At 46.2% G+C, this 22,794-nt stretch overlaps 1 protein-coding gene across 1 annotated transcript in view; it reads right to left on the bottom strand.

The window, feature by feature from the left end:
* Nucleotides 1-22,794, bottom strand: part of DPF3 (double PHD fingers 3) — a 202,921-nt gene that overhangs the window by 8,016 nt on the left and 172,111 nt on the right. Inside the window, 1 exon segment of the mRNA XM_065870834.1 lies at nt 19,678-19,815. Within this exon segment, the coding sequence (XP_065726906.1) occupies nt 19,678-19,815 (138 nt within the window).

Below are 22,794 nucleotides of genomic sequence, written 5' to 3'. Positions count from 1 at the left end.
CACGAAAGCGTGACTTCACATCCTGGGCAGACGCTCCGACCGCCTGCCAGGGCCTGGTGTGCACAGACGCGGGGCCATGTCCCGTGCCCGCCACCCAGCCTGACCCCAGCCCCAGGCCAGCAGCTGTCTCCCCAGGGCCCGCTAGCAGGGGTGTGCAGCGCTCCGGGACCCCAGGGGCACAGAGAAGAGCCCTCCAGGAGGCGCTGTGCCTCTCCTCGCTCCCCTCACTCATTCCCCCACCACCCTCCACGGCTGACAGTTCCGTCCCTCCACGGGGCTGACATGTTGCCATGGCAACCAGAATCCTGGGCTCCAGCAGCCTCTGGTCTTGCCACCTGTTATTACTTCATCTCTCAAGTGTAAAGCATCCTAGCCTGGTGCCATTTGGCGGTGCAGAGCGCATCTTCGGAGGACGAAGTAAAGAGAAGGGGAAGGGAAAAGACGGAGAGCGGAAGGCAGCCTCAGGCTGGCCACACAGGGCACACTGGACAGGCCAGGCTGGAGGAGGAAGCTGCGGAGACGGGGCGGGAGGGGAGGGAGGGGGTGAGCCGACGTGCCTTCCCTTCAGAATCAGCGAGCAGGCCTCAGCTGGAGGCCACCGCTGCAGCCTGCTCCCTTCCACCCAGCCTTTAATGAGGGACCCGGGAGGGGCGGGGGAGGCAGCGGAAGGCTGAGGCTGTGAAGAGATCCGTGCTGGGCCCAAGTGGAGTAGAGCCAGGAGAGGGTTAAAGTGGCAAGATAAAGACTGTGGGGAAGGCTGGACCAGAGGGCACACAGAGCCTCCAAGCCTGGATAAATGGCCTTAATTCTCATGCTCTCGCTCACCCCACCCCTTACGTGTTTACTCATATAAATTATCCCCAAGGCCTGACACCTTTTTTCATTGCTTCCCTAGAACTGATGAAAAAATAAATCCCACGGATCCAAGGAATAAAGATGTTGGGCTTCCATTCAGGCTGGTTCTTCTTGGCCACCTAATAGCAACTCTGGTCCCACCCTGGGGCTCCAGAGGGAAGACAAATGATGCCTTCCTCCCTGAATGTGGAAGGCGGGGCAGCTGGGGAGCCCGGTGGGGGAAACGAACACCAGGGTCCACTCAGCACATGACCGTCAGACCTCACGCACCATTCTGCCACCTGGCATTGCGCACAGGGTGAGTGTATGATAGGGATTTAGGAGGGGGTACTGCTAATGCAGAATGATTCCAGGCCCCGAGATTAGTCCCCCTGGAGACGAGAAGGCCGAGGGCTGATTTAATAAGCCTTTGGGTTTATGGATGGGCCTAAGTCACCGTATTGTCAAAGACAACAGGAGACAGAAGGAGCTGAAATGGCAGTGCACGCTACCAGAAAGCTGGACACGAGCGCGATTCAGCAGTTACAGGCACGGTCGCAGAAGCAGGCTTCTCTGGAGAGGCGTCTGCACCTGGGAAGGTGTCCCTGGCCCAGGTTTCTTCGAGTGCAGGCCCATCTAGAGGCAAGAGAATATGCTAGATGTCTTAAGTCCCCTTTTAGGCCTATTATTTGAGGATTATAATAGGGCGAAAGAAGAGCGAAGTTTTTCAAACCCAGAGGAGCTCAGCCTTTCATCCTTGCTTCATATTTGTGTACACATCTCTCTCCCTATTAGCCGTGAGCTCCCTGAGGGCAGGAGCGGTGTCTTTAATCTCTGAATCCCCAACACCTGGCACAGTGATTGACACAGAACTGACAATAAATACTTAATGAAAGGATGGCAAATCTTCACAGAGGCTTTTGCGAGGGGGAAAAAAACACAACTGCCAGGCAAAGGGAAGTGAAAGACCAGGAATTCAGTGGATGTAAAGTGTCCCGAGTCCTCAGTGACCATCCTAAGGCACTGCCAGCATCAGTCCTGCCCATAACCGGGGACATAAAGAGCGAGGGGCAAGGCTTCCCTGGTGGCACAGTGGTTAAGAATCCGCCTGTCAATGCCGGGGACATGGGTTCGAGCCCTGGTCCGGGAAGATCCCACATGCCACAGAGCAGCTAAGCCCGTGTGCCACAACTACTGAGCCTGCGGTCTAGAGCCCACGAGGCACAACTGCTGAGCCCGCGCGCCTAGAGCCCGTGCTCCGCAACAAGAGAAGCCACTGCAATGAGAAGCCCGCGCACCGCGACAAAGAGTAGCCCCCGCTCGCCGCAACTAGAGAAAGCCCTCGTGCAGCAACAAAGACCCAATGCAGCCAAAAATAAATAAATAATTTATTTAAAAAAAAAAAAAAAAAGAGTGAGGGGTAGAAGCAACATAAAGAGTGGGGGAGCCCACTGGAGAGAATAAAGTGGTGGTGGAGAAAGCCAGTGGGTCTGCCCTCCCACGGGAATCCTCTCCTTTAGGCATTTCTTGGAAAACCAGGATGGAAGGAGTTAAGAACTCCCAGGCTTATTTGGCCCCCAGGGCCCCTTGAACCTCATGTTTGGTCTCTTGCCAGGAGCCCCGAACCGTCCAGTGAGAATATAGGCCCTGTCTTACTATGTGCTTTGGTAGCTGTAGAATCTTTCTAAAAATTTTAACTGTGTGTCAGTCATCCCACCCTTCCCTGTACCTATCTCCTTTTCCTCTATCTTTATGGAACACAAAACTCATACTGTTAGACACACACCTGGTAAATATTTACTCCAAGACACTGTGCTGTAAAATCAGAAATCACGTGTCTGCTCACACTGATGTCTCCATCTTAATGGATGTATCTGGCTAGAGTTGCCACTTGCCAGGAGTTTGGACACCATGTCACTACTTCTGGGACTAGATGGTCACATGACCCTTCGGTAATGTCCTTTGTGCTCCAGCCTTAGGCCAGCAACCCCAGGTCTGTTACTGACGCTTCGGAAGAGTGAGAAGGAGACTAAGCGAAGTTGATGACTTTTCTCAGTGCTGATTAAGGAAAGCACGAGATGTTTCCATTTTCCAGTGGCAGGTCATGTGGATCAGTTCATGCCCTGGTGTAGTAACTTGTTATTGCCACCAAATGAGTCAGTTGAGGGGGAAAACATTTCACGTGAGAGGAACTATGTCAAAAGGGCTGTGAATGAAGTGGTGTCATTCCCCTGAGAGAGATGCAGGACATCCCAGTGCTGTAGAGCAGGATAAGCCTCGTCTGCTTCAGTTGTCAGGATATTATCATTGTGATGGCAGAATTCAGCAAGCTCCCTTCCTCTCTTGCTCAGCCTTGCCCCTCTCCACCCCTCGTCACCACCACCTCCACAGGACTCGGGGATGTCAACCCCAACAGTCCACAAGGGACCAGCATTTTCTGTGTCCTTCAGACTAAAAAGCAGTACTCAGGGAAAAGAAAAGGATGAGTCTCAAGCATCAGACCTGAGGGTGAGGAGAGAGTCAAGGGACCACAGAGCTGACAGGCAGCCCAGCCCAGAGATGAGGGCCCAGACCAGGAACACACCCAGAAAGCAAACTGGGAAGAGGGTGCTGGGAGCCACAGAGACATTTGCCCGTGGTAGGACAGGGCCTTAGGAAAAGAATGAAAACCAAGTTTCTCCCCCCAGATTGAACAATGCAACCTGTTTCCTGGTTACCTGACTCGGTGCGTCCAAAAGTAAAAAGAATTAAAGGGAAACACAGCTTGGCCATCGGTCTTTGAAAGCTGGATTTCTCTAAGGCAGTGGTCCACATAGTTCACATGACTTCTTAAAAATGCAAATTCTAGGCCTCCACCACCGATCTACTGAATCCAAAATTCTGGGGTGGGAGATCCGGAAGTCTGCGTTTTAAGGAACAGGTGATTCTGATGTGCTCAAGCTGGAGGACCACGGCTCTGAGACACATGACGGTCATATCACATTGTGTCATACACATCTGTTAGTGCTGTGCTGTATATGAATTAATTTATTTCAGCATTGCATAACCCTATGATACAGAGGCATTAGTGTTCTGATTTTACACAGATGATACTTAAGGCACGAGGAAGCTTGTCTAAAGTCACGCTACGTTGGTCCTGAACCCAGGCAGTGTGGCTCTTAGCTGGCCCACCTGATGCTATCCTGCCACGGGTACATACAACAACACACCCGAGGGAACTCAAGTCAGAGTGGTCAGCGGGCCCTAGAGGCAAGGGCTTCTCAAATTTGAGTGTTGTGCAAATAAATCACTTAGGGATCTCATTAAAATTCAGATTAGGATTCATAGGTCCAGGTAGGGCCTGAGAGCCCACATTTCTTACACGCTTCCCCATGGGGTAGCCAAACATCCAGGTTTGCCTAGCACTGAGGTGTTTCCAGGGCACAGAACTTTCAGTCTAAAACTGGGAATATCCTGGGCCAACCTGGACAGGTTGATCACCTGAGCCCTGGGTGATGTGGATACTGCTGACCTCGCTTTGAGAAGCAAAAATGCAGGCCCTCAAGGTGAGGACTTTGGATTGTATTCAAGTGTGATGAAAGTTTTGAGAGCATGGCATGGCATAATCTATTTTATACTTTTGAAAGACCACTTTGGCTACTCCTTGGAGAAAAGACTATAAGAGGTAAGAACGAAGGCAGAGAGACTAATAAAGAAGTTGCAATGATCCAGACAAGAGCCAGTGGTGATAGGGATGGAGAAACGGAAACTGATTCGGGGTATATTTTGGAGGGGTAGCCAAAAGGGTGGTGAAGGAAAACAGAGCCAAGGATTAATCCTAGGATTTTCACTTCAAGTACCGCATAATTTTTTTTTTTTTTTAAGAACAAGATCAGAAAGAGATATAAGAGCTTGGAAAGACTGAGACATAGAATGAGAGAGAAAGATGCAGGAAAATTATTGAACTGAGTGATGTGTGATTTTTTTCTAGAGCAAAACTCATTTACGAATTAAAGTCTCAAGCAGAATTTGTAAAGGGGGGTTTCATGTAACATCATAAACAGCTAAAGTTCATTCTGAAGATTAAATTTGCCTGCTATGGACTGAATTGTTTCTCCCCTAAAACGCATATGTTAAAGCCCTAACCCTCAACGTGATGGTATTGAGAGATGAGACACTTATGGTGGGATTAGTGCCCTTATAAGAAAAGACACCAGAGAGCTTGCTTCTCTCTACCGACATGTACCAAGCAAAGACCATGTGAGGATACAGCAAAAAGATGGTCATCTCCAACCCAAGGAGAGAGTCCCCACCAGACACCGACCCTGCCATCACTTTTACCTTGGACTTTCAGCCTCTAGAACTGTGAGAAATAAATTCCTATTGTTTGAGCCACCCAGCCTATGGTATTTTGTTACACAGCCCAGGCTGACCTTGATACTGCCCATTAATACATTCACTTCTTTTGAAAAGCCACTATGCAATATGATGCACTTGACAATTGGCCTACAGGGGGAAATTAAGGGACATCAGTAGGACTATGATAAACATCCCAGGTTGAGATTGGGATCCATCACTTGAGGTTCCAATGTCCTGACATAACTGAATGGTGTCCAGCTCAAGCACATTCACATCTCAGCTTCTCATCTTGCTAACTGTGTGACCTGGGCAGAGTTCCTCAACCTTTCTGAGCCTCTGTTTCCTCATCTGTAAAATGAGAGTAATGGCACGTGCCTCACAGACTTGCAAACATTACTCGAGATGACATGTGCAAAGTGCCTGGCACAAGTAGGTATTCCACCATGTCTTTCCCTCTTTCTTTTCCTCTGTAAAATAATTTTATTTCTGAAAAGGCAGGAAAAAGGATCAAAGGTGTAAATAAGTAGGCTTTCCCAAGAAGTGACACATGACTGGAGAATTCACATTCATGCTCTGTGTCCAAGGGCACATCCCTCAGTCTCTGTGTGCCTTGGTGTTCTCTAGGGGACATGGCACCTATCTTATAAGGTTACTGTGAGGAATGAATGAGATAAATGTGGCATGCCTAGCACAGTGTCTGACACATTCAAGGAATGTCAGCAAGTATTATTGCCCTTGTCATTGATCAGGACACAAAACTCTTCAATCACGAACATTCTAGGTAATAGGCCAAAAAGGTGAGAGAAATAAAAGAGGCTCACAGGGCTTCCCTGGTGGCGCAGTGGTTGAGAGTCCGCCTGCTGATGCGGGGGACACGGGTTCGTGTCCCGGTCCGGGAGGATCCCACATACTGCGGAGCAGCTGGGCCCATGAGCCATGGCCGCTGAGCTTGCGCGTTCGGAGCCTGTGCTACGCGACGGGAGAGGCCACAACAGTGAGAGGCCCGCGTATCGCAAAAAAAAAAAAAAAAAGAAGCTCACAGAAAGGCAAATGGCAGGTAGATGCGGATCCTGGGGAAACGGGATGGTAAATACAGGGATGCACACCCGGCTAGATTCTGCTCCACAGTTTCCTCCCACCAGGTTTCACATATCCATCTTATTTCCCCAATTAGACCAGAAGTTGTCCTGGGACCGAGACCACATGTTATATCTTTTTGGAGCCCCAGTTACACTTGGCCCCGCGAGTGGGTGCATGCACAGTAAGTGCTCAGTAAATACTCATGTTTAGCTTATGTGGAAGGATTGGGGTCCCTTATCTAAGATTTAGCAAAGGATGTGCCAGGCTCTGATAGTTCCTCCTGATGCCAGTGAGACCCCCATAGGCAGTTAGCTTCTCAGCATCAACATGGCCACAGACGGGCCCCGATGCAGGTTAGCCATTTGTGGTCCTGGACATGCTCTGCTGGCCTGAATGGCACGGAGATGGGATGTCGGCACCCTCAGAGTGTGGGCCTGGTGCCAGACACCCACGTCACCTCAGGAAGGCTCACGGCAACCCCGTGAGGGCAGAATGATGGTTCTCTCTGTTTTACGGATGAGGCAACGAAGGAGCAGAGAAATGTAAGTACTGACCCACATCTACACAGACAGAAGATGGCAGGGTGGCCAAGTTGTGTTTCACACACTGGCCCAGCCAATTCCAGTGACATTTTCTCAGTCTCTGGGTCAAGAGTGTGGATGACCCACAGGTCTGGAGAGTTAACTCCAAGTATACCTTCAAGGCCAGAGCAACTTCAGATTCTTCTTTGCTTTGTAATCTGTAAACTGTTTAGTGAAATCATAATTCACCTAAGGAACACCAGTTGTTAGTTTCCAGATTTGCTCTTTGGGGAGCGAGAAGCAGCTCACTTTTCCAGACAGAGCCCTGGATCTGAATTGCCCTCTCTCTCCCCAGTAACGAAGCCTGAACTTCCTGCGTCAAGGTTGGGTAAGTGGTGAGTTGTGTGGGTTTTATAGGTTTTCAGGCACCTTTCAGACTGATCCAAAATTCTTAAGCTTGTGTCAAACGTGATTTTCACGCTCTCTCTTAAAGCTGTATCCGTTGCCCCTGGGCTGTATGTTAGAGGACAGAGATGTCAGAAGACTAACATCTGTTCGATCTTTCCCATCAGTGTGGCAATGACATCATGTGCTTCTTTTAGATAATTTGCACATTATCAGACTAATTTTCAGATTATCTAATCAGCCAGCATTACCCTTAATCAACTCGGCTCTCCTCTTTCAGTTCTGTAGAGTACAACATGCCCTCCAAAGGAATACTGGTGTGGGGACTTTTCTTCTCTTGACAGATATTGAAAGCCTAGCTATATGCCAGGCCACCACTATTAGACAGAAGACTGAGACCTCCCGGGACTGAGGACAACCCAACTTCCATTCCAGGGACCGGAGAAATAGGCTTGGAATAAATTTTATAGATCTATACTTTAAAACACATTTCCCTCATAGGAGCTCCAAGTATGCTGTAGAGAGCATTTTACATTCATTTATGCTATTAAATAAGAGATACACCATACGATAATTCTTTTGTTTTGTTTTGGTTTGGTTTGGTTTTCGTTTTTTTTTTTTTTTTTGCGGTACGCGGGCCTTGCACTGTTGTGGCCTCTCCTGTTGCGGAGCACAGGCTCCGGACGCGCAGGCTCAGCGGCCATGGCTCAGGGGCCCAGCCACTCCGCAGCATGTGGGATCCTCCCGGACCAGGGCACAAACCTGCGTCCCCTGCATCGGCAGGCAGACTCTCAACCACTGCACCACCAGGGAAGCCCCGTATGAGAATTTATAATATGCCACACATATTTCTTTATAAATCATTTGTTCTTACTTCTAGTAATTGCTATCATGGTTCTCCTTTTCCTACAAGATGACAACTACACAGCCTGGCAGAGAAGACGCTTCCAGCTGTGGCCCCTGCCCACATTCCATCATTTCCCCAGTACCACTGTCAGACACAACTACTACCAATTGTCTGAACGCACCATGCTATTTCACACCTCCCTGCCTTTGTACACGCAGTTCCCTCTATCTGGGAAGCCCTCTCCCACCCAGTAAATTTCTCCTCATTCTTCAAGGGCTAACTTGAAGGTCACCTCCTCAGGGAAGCCTTTACAAACTCCCTAATGCTTTTTAAACGTTCTAATGTTTCTAACGTTCTGAAGCTTTCAATGCCCTGCAGGGCTTCTTAAAACATAGATTGCTGGCCCGCACCCTCAGAGCACCTGTTACCACATGGAGCCAAGAATCTGCAATTCCAGGAAGTTCCCAGGTGATGCTGATGTCACACTTAGAACACTACTGCCCTAAGGAGTAGAAAGTGTGCTGTGGCTTTGAGCCCTTGGCTTCCTACACCATATTCTATGCACACCCTATTACACATTCCTGCTCACTACTGAGAGCTCCTCAAGGAAAGGGACCAAGGCAGTATTCGATACAAGGTTACTAAACCAATAGACGGTGGTGGATAGATGGATACATCGATGGATGGACAGATGAATGTATCAGACTGAAATTATTCACACCGCTTTTTCATACAGGTCCATGACCTCAGACATCCCCATACCCACCCCCCAAAAAAGGTACCTTAAAAACATCGTCTGTAATAGATTCCCACTGTGCAGAGAAGGTAAAAAGAAATTCAAGAAGAGCTTTGACATTGTGAGCCCGTGTCAAAGGAGTTTTGAATTCTAACCCAGTGCTCTTTCTGCTACCGTTTCCCAAGGTGACATTTAAGGGGTCACAACAGGATCCCTCAGAGTGGCACCTCTCTGAGTCCTACCTGCCCAAACCCTCCCTCCTTTTATTCATATATATGTAGCCTATGTGTGTGTGTATCTATATGTATGCACGTATACACGCATGTGTACACACACAGTGATTTCATTTGTAGAAAGCAGATGGAGGTGGTCAGAGAAACAGAAGAAGGAAGAAGAATCCAGCCTCCCACAGGGAGGAGAAGGGCAGCAGCTCAGGCAGGGAAGACCCCATCAGAAAATCCTATCTCCCAAGCGGGAGTGTCTGAGCTCCAAGCATCCCCGGGCTGCCTGGAGTTGAGACAGAGAGGTCAGGACACAAAGGAAAGGGGACAAACCTACCAAGGAGACAAACAGTGTATATTCAGGAGAAAATGAGAGACTAGGAGAGGAACAAAGGCGGGAGAACATCAGCTGGGAGGGGGCGGAGGGTGGGAGGAATGGCAGTCGAGTGCTGAGCTGGCAGCACTGGGCAGCATGGCGGGGGGTGGAGGGGCGGGGGGCAGTCAGTGCTGGCTCCAGCACTCCGCTCTGCCCTTTCAGCAGCAGCGGGAGCAAGGATGAGCAATGGGCTTTGCTGGAGACACAGCCGGGGGGATGCAGCAAGGGACAGCAGGAGGACCAAAGTCAAAAGGTCTCTACTGCTGCAGGTGGTACAAACGCAGATGCCCGTGACATTGACAACTCCTGAGTCTGTAGGGCTATTTTTCCCATAGGCCTGTGCTCACCAGCAGCGGGGTTCCCGCTGTAGCTCTGCTTAAGAGGGAAAAGTCAGCATTCCCACCTCACTGGCATCCAGAACTTTCCCTGGGGGACCTGCAGATTAGCCTCTTGGATCAAGCTCTCTTGCCTCCCTCCCCCACTCCAAAAACCTTGCCAAGGGAGGATCACAAAGCGGAGACCTTAGGGTGCTGCAGAGCTGTCACATTCAATTCACCACAGAGTGCCAGTGGCATTTAGGGGCAGGATGGATGGGGGCCCACCCCCACCCCAAACAGTGGGAGCAGCTAATGGCCGCTAGTAATGATGCTGGCAATTAGCACTCACGAGAAAATGGTTGGGGGGCCGCTCACCAGGGGAATGTGGGAGGGAACAGAGCACACATTCAGAGAAGCAAACAGATTGGTGGTGTTTGTGGTGCAGGGAACCTGGGAAAAGCCGCTGTCTCTTGGATTTATCCAGAGAAATTGGGGAAGAGGAAAGGGAGGGCTTCTGTGGACATTGAGGGCCTTTCTGCCGTACCCTCCCCGCCAGTAAAGTTAGAGCTAATCACAGACTTCTCAGAGGCCTCGTGTGGAGATGTCATTAAAATGGTGTTTGTAGGGCTTCCCTGGTGGCGCAGTGGTTGAGAGTCCATCTGCCGATGCGGGGGACACGGGTTCATGCCCCGGTCTGGGAAGATTCCACATGCCGCGGAGCAGCTGGGCCCGTGAGCCATGGCCACTGAGCCTGCACGTCTGGAGCCTGTGCTCCGCAACGGGAGAGGCCACAACAGTGAGAGGCCCGCGTACCGCAAAAAAAAAAAAAAGGTGTTTGCGAGGGTTCTGGAACCCTCCTCGTGTGAGAAGATCCCAGATGAGACCAGGTACAGCTATTCTTTTCTATGCAGTTTTTTGTATGTGTGTGTGTCTGTGTGTGTCTGTGTGTGTGTCTGTGTGTGTGGCCTCACCGCGCAGCATGCGGGATCTTAATTCCCCAACCAGGGATCGAACCCGTGTCCCCTGCAGTACAAGTGGGGAGTCTTAACCACTGAACCACCAGGGAAGTCCTCTGTGCAATTTAAATCCCTTGAGTAGTTGGACGATCCTTTATGAAGAACCCAATTTCTCATCAGCAGGGAGAGGGGAAGGGGAGTCGAGGGGGGCTGGAGTGGGAGTGCTCACTGGCAAACCCACAGAGAGAGGAGAACATACGGCCGGATACTTAGGGATGCGTCTCCAACCAGGAGAAAAGATGCAGCTTCCTCCCTAAGCAAGGCTGTCTGGCCTCACGGTGAAGACATGAAGAGACAGAAGACACGGACCCACAAGCTGCGTGAGGAGATCCTGGTGGAGAAAGAAAAATAGGGGCCAGTGCCCATCTTGGAAGTCAACAGACAGGCAGGAGGGGCCCACAGGAATGGCTAAGGAGGAGACTCCCTGGACCCACTGGGGGTCCGCAGTGTACTTGGGGGTCACAAGGAACCTTCCTCTGTGGCTGCTATCACCGTGCACACACATGAAAGAGACTCAGACCAAAGAGAAGCACTCCAAACCCCGCAGCTCAAGGAAAGCACCTATACACAGGGACAAAACGGACTGACATTTGAGAAGAGATGTAAAGGAGATAAGCCAGCACTGGGGGAAGTGAGAAATAATACCAAGCTAATAAATACTTTAGAGAGAGCAACCATCACTAGTAAACACTTTCCAGACAGCAACCCAAATCAAAGGAGATCATTCTCGGACTCCTCGCAGCATGAGACAATAGCTATGCCTTCGCCACTTAAATCAGAGAAGGGATGAGAGGAGGGACAGGGAAATGCAAAAACCAACTGACCAGTACAGGTCAATACATTTTCCTTTCTGGAAGACAAGGGTGACTGGACCAAGGGAACCTCTCCCCAGGGGGCAGGTAGAGACCTCAGCATCATAGCTATTCAGAAGCTGGCACAGGGAGGTGGGCACCTCCTGCCTGCTTTTCAGGTTCTGTCCAGATGACAGTAGTTGGTAAGAAAACAAAGGGTCTGTCACATGAGAGGCTTGAACCCTGAAAGAGAGCAAGAATTAAAGAAGGTGTTATAGCCTGAACTGTGCCTCCCCCCAAACTCATATGTTGAAGCCCTAATGCCCAGTACCTCAGGATATGGCTATATGTGGATCTACGGCCTTTAAAGAGGTGATGAAAGAGCAAAAGTTAAAATGAGACTGTTAGAATGGGCCTTAATCCAATCTGACTGGTGTCCTTATAAAAAGAGGACATTTGGGGACTTCCCTGGTGGTGCAATGGTTAAGACTCCACCTGCTAATGCAGGGGACATGGGTTCAAGCCCTGGTCCGGGAAGATCCCACATGCCGCAGAGCAACTAAGCCCGTGTGCCACAACTACTGAGACTGCGCCCTAGAGCCCACGAGCCACAACTACTGAGCCCGCATGCCACACTACTGAAGCCCACGTGCCTAGAGTCTGTGCTCTGCAACAAGAGAAGCCACCGCATTGAGAAGCCAGTGCACTGCAATGAAGAGTAGCCCCTGCTCGCCACAACTAGAGAAAGCCCGCATGCAGCAATGAAGACCCAATGCAGCCAAAAATAAAATAAATAAATTTATTTTTTTAAAAAAAGGAAGAGGAAATTTGGACACAAAGAGACTTTGGAAGTACACGTGCACAGAGGGATGACCATGTGAAGAGGTAGCAAGAGGGCAGCCGCCTGCAAGCCAAGGAGAGAGGCTCCTGAGGAAACTAACCCTGATGGCACATTGATCTGGGACTTCCAGCCTCCAGAACTGTGAGAAAACAAATTTCTATTCTTTTTTTTTTTTTTTTTTTGCCGTACACGGGCCTCTCACTATTGTGGCCTCTCCCATTGCAGAGCACAGGCTCCAGACGCGCAGGCTCAGCGGCCATGGTTCACAGGCCCAGCCGCTCCGCAGCATGTGAGATCTTCCCGTATCAGGGCACAAACCCATGTCCCCTGCATCGGCAGGCAGACTCTCAACCACTGCGCCACCAGGGAAGCCCCCAAATTTCTATTCTTTAAGCCAGCCAATCTTTGGTATTTTGTTATAGCAGCCAAGGAAACTAAGACAGGAGGCAATGCTACAGGGGGAAAGTTGGGGTGGAGATTAGGGGAAAACCCACACTAATCCAAAGGAAGGTTTTGGCCAAGGTGTGTTCATTGTTTCAAATATTTGGTGAAGGCAACCAACTGACATCAGCTAATTGAGCTGACTGACTGAAATGCACAGGAATCACCCTCAAACCCTAGAGTCTAAACATTATTAAAGGTCTGATCCCTTTAATTACACTGAATTGTTCAATTTAAGAGCATCTACCACAAAATCCTTTGAGCAAAATTAAAAACACATGGCATGAATCTGCGCTCACATGTGCCTCGGCTGTGAAAGCATGTGCTCGGCTTCTGAGGCACCCCTTTCCCCTTCATGAGTAGAGCCTGGGTAAAGAATGTCACCATCCCGGGCCTGATTTCATCAAACAAGCCTTCTGACAGGTCTCCCATCCTCTAGCTTTCTCCTGGCTTCAGTCCATCTTCTCCAGGATGACCCAGCATGTGGCTGACAGGGTCTTGGTACTCCGGCCAGGTGTCAGGCCTGAGCCTCTGAGGTGGCAGAGCCAAGTTCAGGACATTGGTCCACCAGAGACCTCCCAGCCCCTCGTAATATCAGTCAGCGAGAGCACTCTCGGAGAACTCCAGCTCAATGCTAAGACCCACCTCCACTCAACGACCAGCAAGATCCACTGCTGGACACCCCATGCCAAACAACTAGCAAGACAGGAACACAACCCCACCCATTAGCAGAGAGGCTGCCTAAAATCATAATAGGTTCACAGACACCCCAAAACACACTACTGGATGCGGTCCTGCCACCAGAAAGGCAAGATCCAGCCTCATCCATCAGAACACAGGCACCAGTCCCCTCCACCAGGAAGCCTACACAACCCACTGAACCAACATTACCCACTGGGGGCAGACACCAAAAACAATGGGAACTACGAACATGCAGCCTGTGAAAAGGAGACCTCAAACACAGTAAGTTAAGGAAAATGAGAGGACAGAGAAATACACAGCAGATGAAGGAGCAAGGTAAAAACCCACCAGACCAAACAAATGAAGAGGAAATAGGCAGTCTACCTGAAAAAGAACTCAGAGTAATGATAGTAAAGATGATCCAAAATCTTGGAAATACAATGGAGAAAACACAAGAAACGTTTAACAAGGACCTAAAAGAACTAAAGAGCAAACAAACAATGATGAACAACACAAAAAATGAAATTAAAAATTCTCTAGAAGGAATCAATAGCAGAATAACTGAGCCAGAAGAATGGATAAGTGACCTGGAAGATGAAATAGTGGAAATAACTACCGCAGAGCAGAATAAAAATAAAAGGATGAAAATAATTGAGGACAGTCTCAGAGACCTCTGGGACAACATTAAATGCACCAACATTCGAATTATAGGGGTCCCAGAAGAAGAAGAAGAGAAAAAAAAAAGGGCACTGAGAAAATATTTGAAGAGATTATCGTTGAAAACTTCCCTAATATGGGAAAGGAAATAGTCAATCAAGTCCAGGGAGCGCAGAGAGTCCCATACAGGATAAATCCAAGCAGAAACACGCCAAGACACATATTAATCAAACTATCAAAAATTAAATACAAAGAAAAAATATTAAAAGCAGCAAGGGAAAAACAACAAATAATATACACGGGAATCCCATGAGCTTAACAGCTGATCTTTCAGCAGAAACTCTGCAAGCCAGAAGGGTGTGGCAGGACATACTTAAAGCGATGAAAGGGGGAAAACTACAAACAAGATTACTCTACCCAGCAAGGATCTAATTCAGATTTGATGGAGAAATTAAAAACTTTACAGACAAGCAAAAGCTAAGAGAATTCAGCACCACCAAACCAGCTTTACCACAAATGCTAAAGGAACTTCTCTAGGCAGGAAATACAAGGGAAGGAAAAGACCTACAATAACAAACCCAAAACAATTAAGAAAATGGTAATAGGAACATACATATCGATAATTACCTTAAATGTAAATGGATTAAATGCTCCAACCAAAAGACATAGACTGGCTGAATGGATACAAAAACAAGACTCATATATATGCTGCCTAAAAGAGATCCACTTCAGACATGGGGACACATACAAACTGAAAGTGAGGGGATGGAAAAAGATATTCCATGCAAATGAAAATCAAAAGAAACCTGGAGTAGCAATTTTCATATCAGAGAGAATAGATTTTAAAATAAAGACTATTACAAGAGACAAAGAAGGACACTGCATAATGATCAAGGGATCAATCCAAGAAGAAGATGTAACAATTGTAAATATTTATGCACCCAACACAGGAGCAACTCAATACATAAGGCAAATACTAACGGCCATAAAAGGGGAAATCAACAGTAACACAATCATAGTAGGGGACTTTAACACTCCACTTTCACCAATGGACAGATCATCCAAAATGAAAATAAATAAGGAAATACAAGCTTTAAATGACACATTAAACAAGATGGACTTAATTGATATTTATAGGACATTCCATCCAAAAACAATAGAATACACTTTCTTCTCAAGTACTGAAGGAACATTCTCCAGGATAAATCATACCTTGGGCCACAAATCAAGGCTTGGTAAATTTAAGAAAATTGAAATCATGTCAAGTATCTTTTCCAACCACAACACTATAAGACTAGATATCAATTACAGGAAAAAGCCTGTAAAAAATACAAACACATGGAGGCTAAACAATACACTACTAAATAACCAAGAGATCACTGAAGAAATCAAAGAGGAAATCAAAAACATACCTAGAAACAAATGACAATGAAAACACGATGACCCAACACCTATGGGATGCAGCAAAAGCAGTTCTAAAAGGGGAGTTTATAGCAATACAATCCTACCTCAAGAAACAAGAAACATCTCAACTAAACAACCTAACCTTACACCTAAAGCAATTAGAAAGAAGAACAAAAAAACCCCAAAGTTAGCAGAAGGAAAAAAAATCATAAAGATCAGATCAGAAATAATTGAAAAAGAAATGAAGGAAACGATAGCAAAGATCAATAAAACTAAAAGCTGGTTCTTTGAGAAGATAAGCAAAATTGATAAACCATTAGCCAGTCTCATCAGAAAAAAAGGGAGAAGACTCAAATCAAAATAATTAGAAATGAAAAAGGAGAAGTAACAACTGACACTGCAGAAATACAAAGGATCATGAGAGATTATTACAAGCAACTATATGCCAATAAAATGGACAACCTGGAAGAAATGGACAAATTCTTAGAAAAGCACAACCTTCCAAGGCTGAACAAGGAAGAAATAGCAAATATGAACAGACCAATCACAAGAACTAAAATTGAGACTGTGATTAAAAATCTTCCAACAAACAAAAGCTCAGGACCAGACGGCTTCACAGGCAAATTCTATCAAACATTTAGAGAAGAGCTAACACCTATCCTTCTCAAACTCTTCCAAAATATAGCAGAGAGAGGGACACTCCCAAACTCATTCTATGAGGCCACCATCACCCTGATACCAAAACCAGACAGAGGTGTCACAAAGAAAGAAAACTACATGCCAATATCACTGATGAACATAGATGCAAAAATCCTCAACAAAATACTAGCAAACAGAATCCAACAGCACATTAAAAGGATCATACACCATGATCAAGTGGGGTTTATCCCAGGAATGCAAGGATTCTTCAATATACGCAAATCAATCAATGTGATAAACCATATTAACAAACTGAAGAATAAAAACCATGTGATCATCTCAACAGATGCAGAAAAAGCTTTTGACAAAATTCAACACCCATTTATGATAAAAACTCTTCAGAAAGTAGGCATAGAGGGAATTTACCTCAACATAATAAAGGTTATATATGACAAACCCACAGCCAACATTGTTCTCAATGGTGAAAAACTAAAACCATTTCCTCTAAGATCAGGAACAAGACAAGGCTGCCCACTCTCACCACTATTATTCAACATAGTTTTGGAAGTTTTAGCCACAGCAATCAGAGAAGGAAAAGAAATAAAAGGAATCCAAATCGGAAAAGAAGAAGTAAAGCTGTCGCTGTTTGCAGATGACATGATACTATACATAGAGAATCCTAAAGAGGCTACCAGAAAACTACTAGAGCTAATCAATTAATTTGGTAAAGTAGCAGGATACAAAATTAACGCACAGAAATCTCTTGCATTCCTATACACTAATGCTGAAAAATGTGAAAGAGAAATTAAGGAAACACTCCCACTTACCATTGCAAAAAAAAGAATGAAATACCTAGGAATAAACCTAGTAAGGAGACAAAAGACCTGTATGCAGAAAACTATAAGACACTGATGAAAGAAATTAAAGATGATACAAACAGATGGAGAGATATACCATGTTCTTGAATGGGAAGAACCAACATTGTGAAAATGACCCAAAGCAATCTACAGATTCAATGCAATCCCTATCAAACTACCAATGGCATTTTTCACAGAAATAGAACAAAAAATTTCACAATTTGTATGGAAGCACAAAAGACCCCGAATAGCCAAAGCAATCTTGAGAAAGAAAAACGGAGCTGGAGGAAGCAGGCTCCCTGACTTCAGACTATATTACAAAGCGACAGTAATCAAGACAGTATGGTACTGGCACAAAAACAGAATTATAAATCAATGGAACAGGATAGAAAGCCCAGAGATAAACCCACATATGGTCACCTTATCTTTGATAAAGGAGGCAAGAATATACAATGGAGAAAAGACAGCCTCTTCAATAGGCGGTCCTGGGAAAACTGGACAGCTACATGTACAAGAATGAAATTAGAACACTCCCTAACACCACACACAAAAACAAATGAATTAAAGACCTAAATGTAAGGCCAGACAGTATCAAACTCTTAGAGGAAAACATAGGCAGAACACTCTATGACATAAACCACAGCGAGATCATTTTGGACCTACCTCCTAGAGAAATGGAAACAAAACTGAAAATAAACAAATGGGACCTAATGAAACTTAAAAGCTCTTGCACAGCAAATGAAACCATAAACAAGACGAAAAGACAACCCTCAGAATGGAAGAAAATATTTGCAAACGAAGCAACTGACAAAGGATTAATGTCCAAAATATACAAGCAGCTCATGCAGCTCAATATCCAAAAAACAAATAACCCAATCCAAAAATGGGCAGAAGACCTAAACAGACATTTCTCCAAAGAAGATATACAGATTGCCAACAAACACATGAAAGGATGCTCAACATCACTAATCATTAGAGAAATGCAAATCAAAACTACAATGAGGTATCACCTCACACCTGTCAGAATGGCCAACATCAAAAAATCTAGAAACAATAAATGCTGGAGAGGGTGTGGAGAAAAGGGAACCCTCTTACACTGTTGGTGGGAATGTAAATTGATACAGCCACTATGGAGAACAGTAGGGAAGTTCGTTAAAAAACTAAAACTAGAACTACCATATGACCCAGCAATCCCACTACTGGGCATATATCCTGAGCAAACCATAATTCAAAAAGAGTCATGTACCAATATGTTCATTGCAGCTCTATTTACAATAGCCAGGACATGGAAGCAACCTAAGTGTCCATCAATAGATGAATGGATAAAGAAGATGTGGCACATATATACAGTGGAATGTTACTCAGCCATAAAAAGGAACTAAATTGAGTTATTTGTAGTGAGGTGGATAGACCTAGAGTCAGTCATACAGAGTGAAGTAAGTCAGAAAGGGAAAAACAAATACCATATGCTAACACATATATATGGAATCTAAAAAAAAAAAAAAGAAGGTTCTGAAGAACCTAGGGGCAGGACAGAAATAAAGACACAGACATAGAGTATGGACTTGAGGACATGGGGAGGGGGCAGGGTAAGCTGGGATGAAGTGAGAGAGTGGCATGGACGTATATACACTACCAAACGTAAAACAGATAGCTATTGGGAAGCAGCCACATAGCACAGGGAGATCAGCTTAGTGCTTTGTGACCACCTAGAGGCGTGGGATAGGGAGGGTGGGAGGCAGATGCAAGAGGGAGGGTATATGGGAATATATGTATACGTGTAGCTAATTCACTTTGTTACACAGCAGAAACTAACACACCATTGTAAAGCAATTATACTCCAATAAAGATGTTAAAAAAAAAGCAACAAACACGTGCCATGTCCACAGTTATTCTTCACCCCATGATCCTAGAATGACCCACATCTTGAAGCAAGCCCTAAAGATCCCATTATCCCTTCCCATTCTGATTTGGGGGTGGCCCAGAAACCATAAGGAATGTTGTAGAGGGAAGTCACATGGTGAATGCTAAACCCTTTGTGACTCCCTAATTCATAACTGGAAGTTGAGGAAGGAAAGAAAGAATAGAAATGGAAACACAAATCTTCAGGATTATTTTGGGTCTTCAGAGCCCAATATCCCAAGTGACAAGTATACCCAGGTCATGTTTGCTGACTGAGTGCTCAAGTGAAGAGCATGGAGGCTCCAGGGCCATATTTCTAAGGCAGGAGAGCCCTTACCAAAAGTGTGACCCTATAAGAGCTGAGACAATGAAGCAAGAATATTCTATGTCCCTTGGTGGCCAAGGAGACATTTGGAATGTCTGCCTGAACTGACACACCCCACAGCTTTGCCCACCTCAGGTTAGCAGCTGTGAATGGATCTTCTGGAGCTGAGGGAAAAGAGTAGCAGGTCTGGCATTTGACAATGGCCAGGTAAGGATGTTTCTCTTCCGCCTTAACACTTACCTCCCATCCTCTGGGAACAGAGCTGGGTGTGCCACCCAGCTGACCCACAGGGGCATCTGTGGCTCTGCTGAAATAGCCAACTCACCACAGGTCCTTGAGACCAATCTACAGGTGCCACCAGAAGATGCCCGAGGTGAACAAAAAGGAATGCTCCGTAGCCCTGCCCACCCACCTCATCACTCCCCCAACCCAACAACTGGGAACTCACGTCTGTGGTTCTCGTTTCTGTGGTTGGGTGGGGACCGGGTCTCCTGGTCTTGGGCCTCATCCCCCTCCTCGCTGGCCAGGTGGGTGTGAGCGTAGTGGTAACTGAGTCCCGGCCGGTTTTTATAGCGCTTGCCGCAGACTAGAGAGGAAAAGAGGAAAGGAAGGGAAAACGCAAATGTTAGCAATCTCTGCAGCCACGGCCATCATTCTCCCAGGCAGTGACTCCCATCCATCCACCCCAGAGCTGGGTTTCCCCAAAAAAGTGTCTCCCACTCCCAACACCCCCCGACCCTCACCCCAGCACCAGCACCGCTGCAACAAGTAAAGAAAAGAACCCAGGTAAAGAAAAACCATAGAAGACGGAAGTTGAACTGTGTAAGAGCACCATCATTTCCTAGCTGTGAGACCCTGGGAAAGTCACTTGCACTCTATGTGCCTCAGTTTCTTCAGAGGGAAAATAAGCATAATAGTAGTACTTAGCTCTTTGGTTGTTATGATGAGTTAATCTCTATGCAAAGCACTTAGAACAGTGGTAAGGGTGATAAGTATTATAACTTTGGTAAGGGTGACACTTATTATAACATTGAAGTTAAAAGGCACTGTGAGTCTATTTAGTCCAACACCCCATGGCACAGATGAAGCAAGCGAGGCCCAGCAAGCTTAAGTGATTTGCCTGGGAACACACAGCTGGCTGTGGCAGAGCCACTGGAACCCAGGTCTCCTGGATTCCTGCGCAGTACTCCTTCCACCACCCTCTGGTTGACTCTGTATGAAGTACAAAAGCTTTATACGGATCATATTTTTGATCTATCACTCAGTGATTCTGTGCCAGAAAAACACATTCCACTTCCACCATTGAAACTATGAATCTGAGGCATCCTTGGTAGATGTCGCAACCAAGAGCTTGTGCCCTTGATGGCCCGGGAAGCCTCTGATATCCCGAATCTCTAAAAACGTGTCCTAGCAGGCACTACCTCTCAGGTGGACAGTAGGAGACAAGGGCAACAAGCAACACAAATATGATTTCTTGGACCCAAGAAGAAGAAAGGGGCAGCTCCCTTGGTCGGCTGCTTAGTACCTAAATGGCTAAGACTAGACCACTGCCACCACCCTCCCTGTCACAAAGCCCAATATCTCAGCCTGTGGAGGGATGGCACTGCTGGTACCAGAAGCCACAAGGGTCTTCCAGGAAAAATCTCATGCCAACCCTCTCATCTCGTCCCCACCTCTCCCCAGCAGAGCAAACCCCACCGGATCTGCTGGAGTAGCTGAGGTTGCCATCTTTAAGAGATTCTCGCTTCACATGACTGGGTTATAGCAGTGAGTGTAAACACTTCCCAAGGTGGAAAGAGTACAGAGTTCCTCATCAGACATGGGTTCAAATCCCACTTCCAGGTGCCAAAGTTGACCAGCTGCATGACCTCCACAGTATAGAGAAGAGCTGTTACCCACCCCTCTTACCCCCTACCCTTATTATTTCTGGTGGGGTTTCCTTTCTTACAAGATTCTCTTAGGTTTTTCAGGTATTATAACCATTGGCAAAAATGGATAATGTCATCTCTTCTTTCTCATATATATGTAAACTATTGTATCTTCTTAGCTTAATTCATTTGTAAGAATCACCAAGACAATATTTTAAAATAGCAAAAGCAAGCTTTTCCAATTGTAGTGAAATTGGATTTAGTGGTTCACTGTTTAGAATGATATATGTAGCTAGTTTTTAGTCTTTATCAAGTTTAAGTAGTTCTTCTCATTCCTGAGTTAGAGTTTTATTACAGGAGAATTTTACCAGCTGTCCTTTCAGCATCTACTAATATATGACTCTCTTTTGGTTTGCTGATATGGTGAATTATGTTGATTTCCTAATGCTTCCTACTATTGAGCCATTCTTGCATTCCTAGAATGTACTCCATTTGGTCAGGGTGTATTATCTATTTGATATACTGCTGCATTCTACTTTCTAATTTTGCATTTTGCATCTAATACTCAGACTTGAGACAGATAAATAATTTGGGGCCTTTTACCATGATTTTCAATTGCATAGCTGTGCTGACTTCCAAAAATAAATTAAGGAGTTCTGTGTGAAGTTGGACAAGATACATAATCTCTTTGCACCTTTTTTTTTTTTTAATATATTTATTTATTTATTTTTGGCTGCGTTGAGTCTTCGTTTCTGTGCAAGGGCTTTCTCTAGTTGCGGCAAGCGGGGGCCACTCTTCATCGCAGTACGCGGGCCTCTCACTGCCGCGGCCTCTCTTGCTGCCGAGCACAGTCTCCAGACATGCAGGCTCAGTAGTTGTGGCTCACAGGTCTAGTTGCTCCACGGCATGTGGGATCTTCCCAGATCAGGGCTCGAACCCGTGTCCCCTGCATTGGCAGGCAGATTCTCAACCACTGTGCCACCAGGGAAGCCCTGTGCCTTTTTTTAAATCTGAAAATGATGATGGTGTTACTTACCTTGAGGGATTATAAATAATATTTGTAAAGTATCTCACTCAGTACCCAACACCTAATAGATGCTCAATAAACAGTAGTGAGGGGCAAGGGGCTTCAGTGTGGTCTACCACATCTTAAGTGCTGTACCCTCCTTGAAAGAGGGACTTTGACCCTTACCTCTCCTATGGAATCTGGGAATTGGCTGGACTTTCTTAAGAAGATGAGAGTCTGAAATTCAAGTTGGTGATCAAGTTGGTGACCAAGCCGGTGACCTAGTGACTATAAATTCAAGTCCTACAATTGGCTCCTCTCTCCCTCTCTCTCCCCCTCTCTCTCTCTCTCGTACATATTGCAAAAAATAATAATAATAACATGTCACTACACAACTCAATTCCATTTGCCTTAGGAAGTGGGACCTAAGGAGACCCCTGAGGCACACCGTGGGCCTGCTTGTGACTTTTTCTATTTAACTTTTAAATGATCTAAGGTCAATAAACAGCAAACTATGGGGTCACTGGATATAAATTCATTTCATTACAAGGAATATTGCTGGTGAGGAATAAATGTTTATTAAAAATAAGGCCAATAATGTCAGTATTTATATGGGGAAGCCTCAGCTGCCTCTGCAGATCTCCCTACTGCACACTCCACAGTATTTTATTTGTTTCATTTTGTTGTGTCA

Source organism: Phocoena phocoena, chromosome 2 (assembly GCF_963924675.1).
Source record: "Phocoena phocoena chromosome 2, mPhoPho1.1, whole genome shotgun sequence".
Classification (NCBI taxonomy): Eukaryota; Metazoa; Chordata; class Mammalia; order Artiodactyla; family Phocoenidae; genus Phocoena; species Phocoena phocoena.
This window is presented reverse-complemented; position numbering and strand designations above follow the sequence as displayed.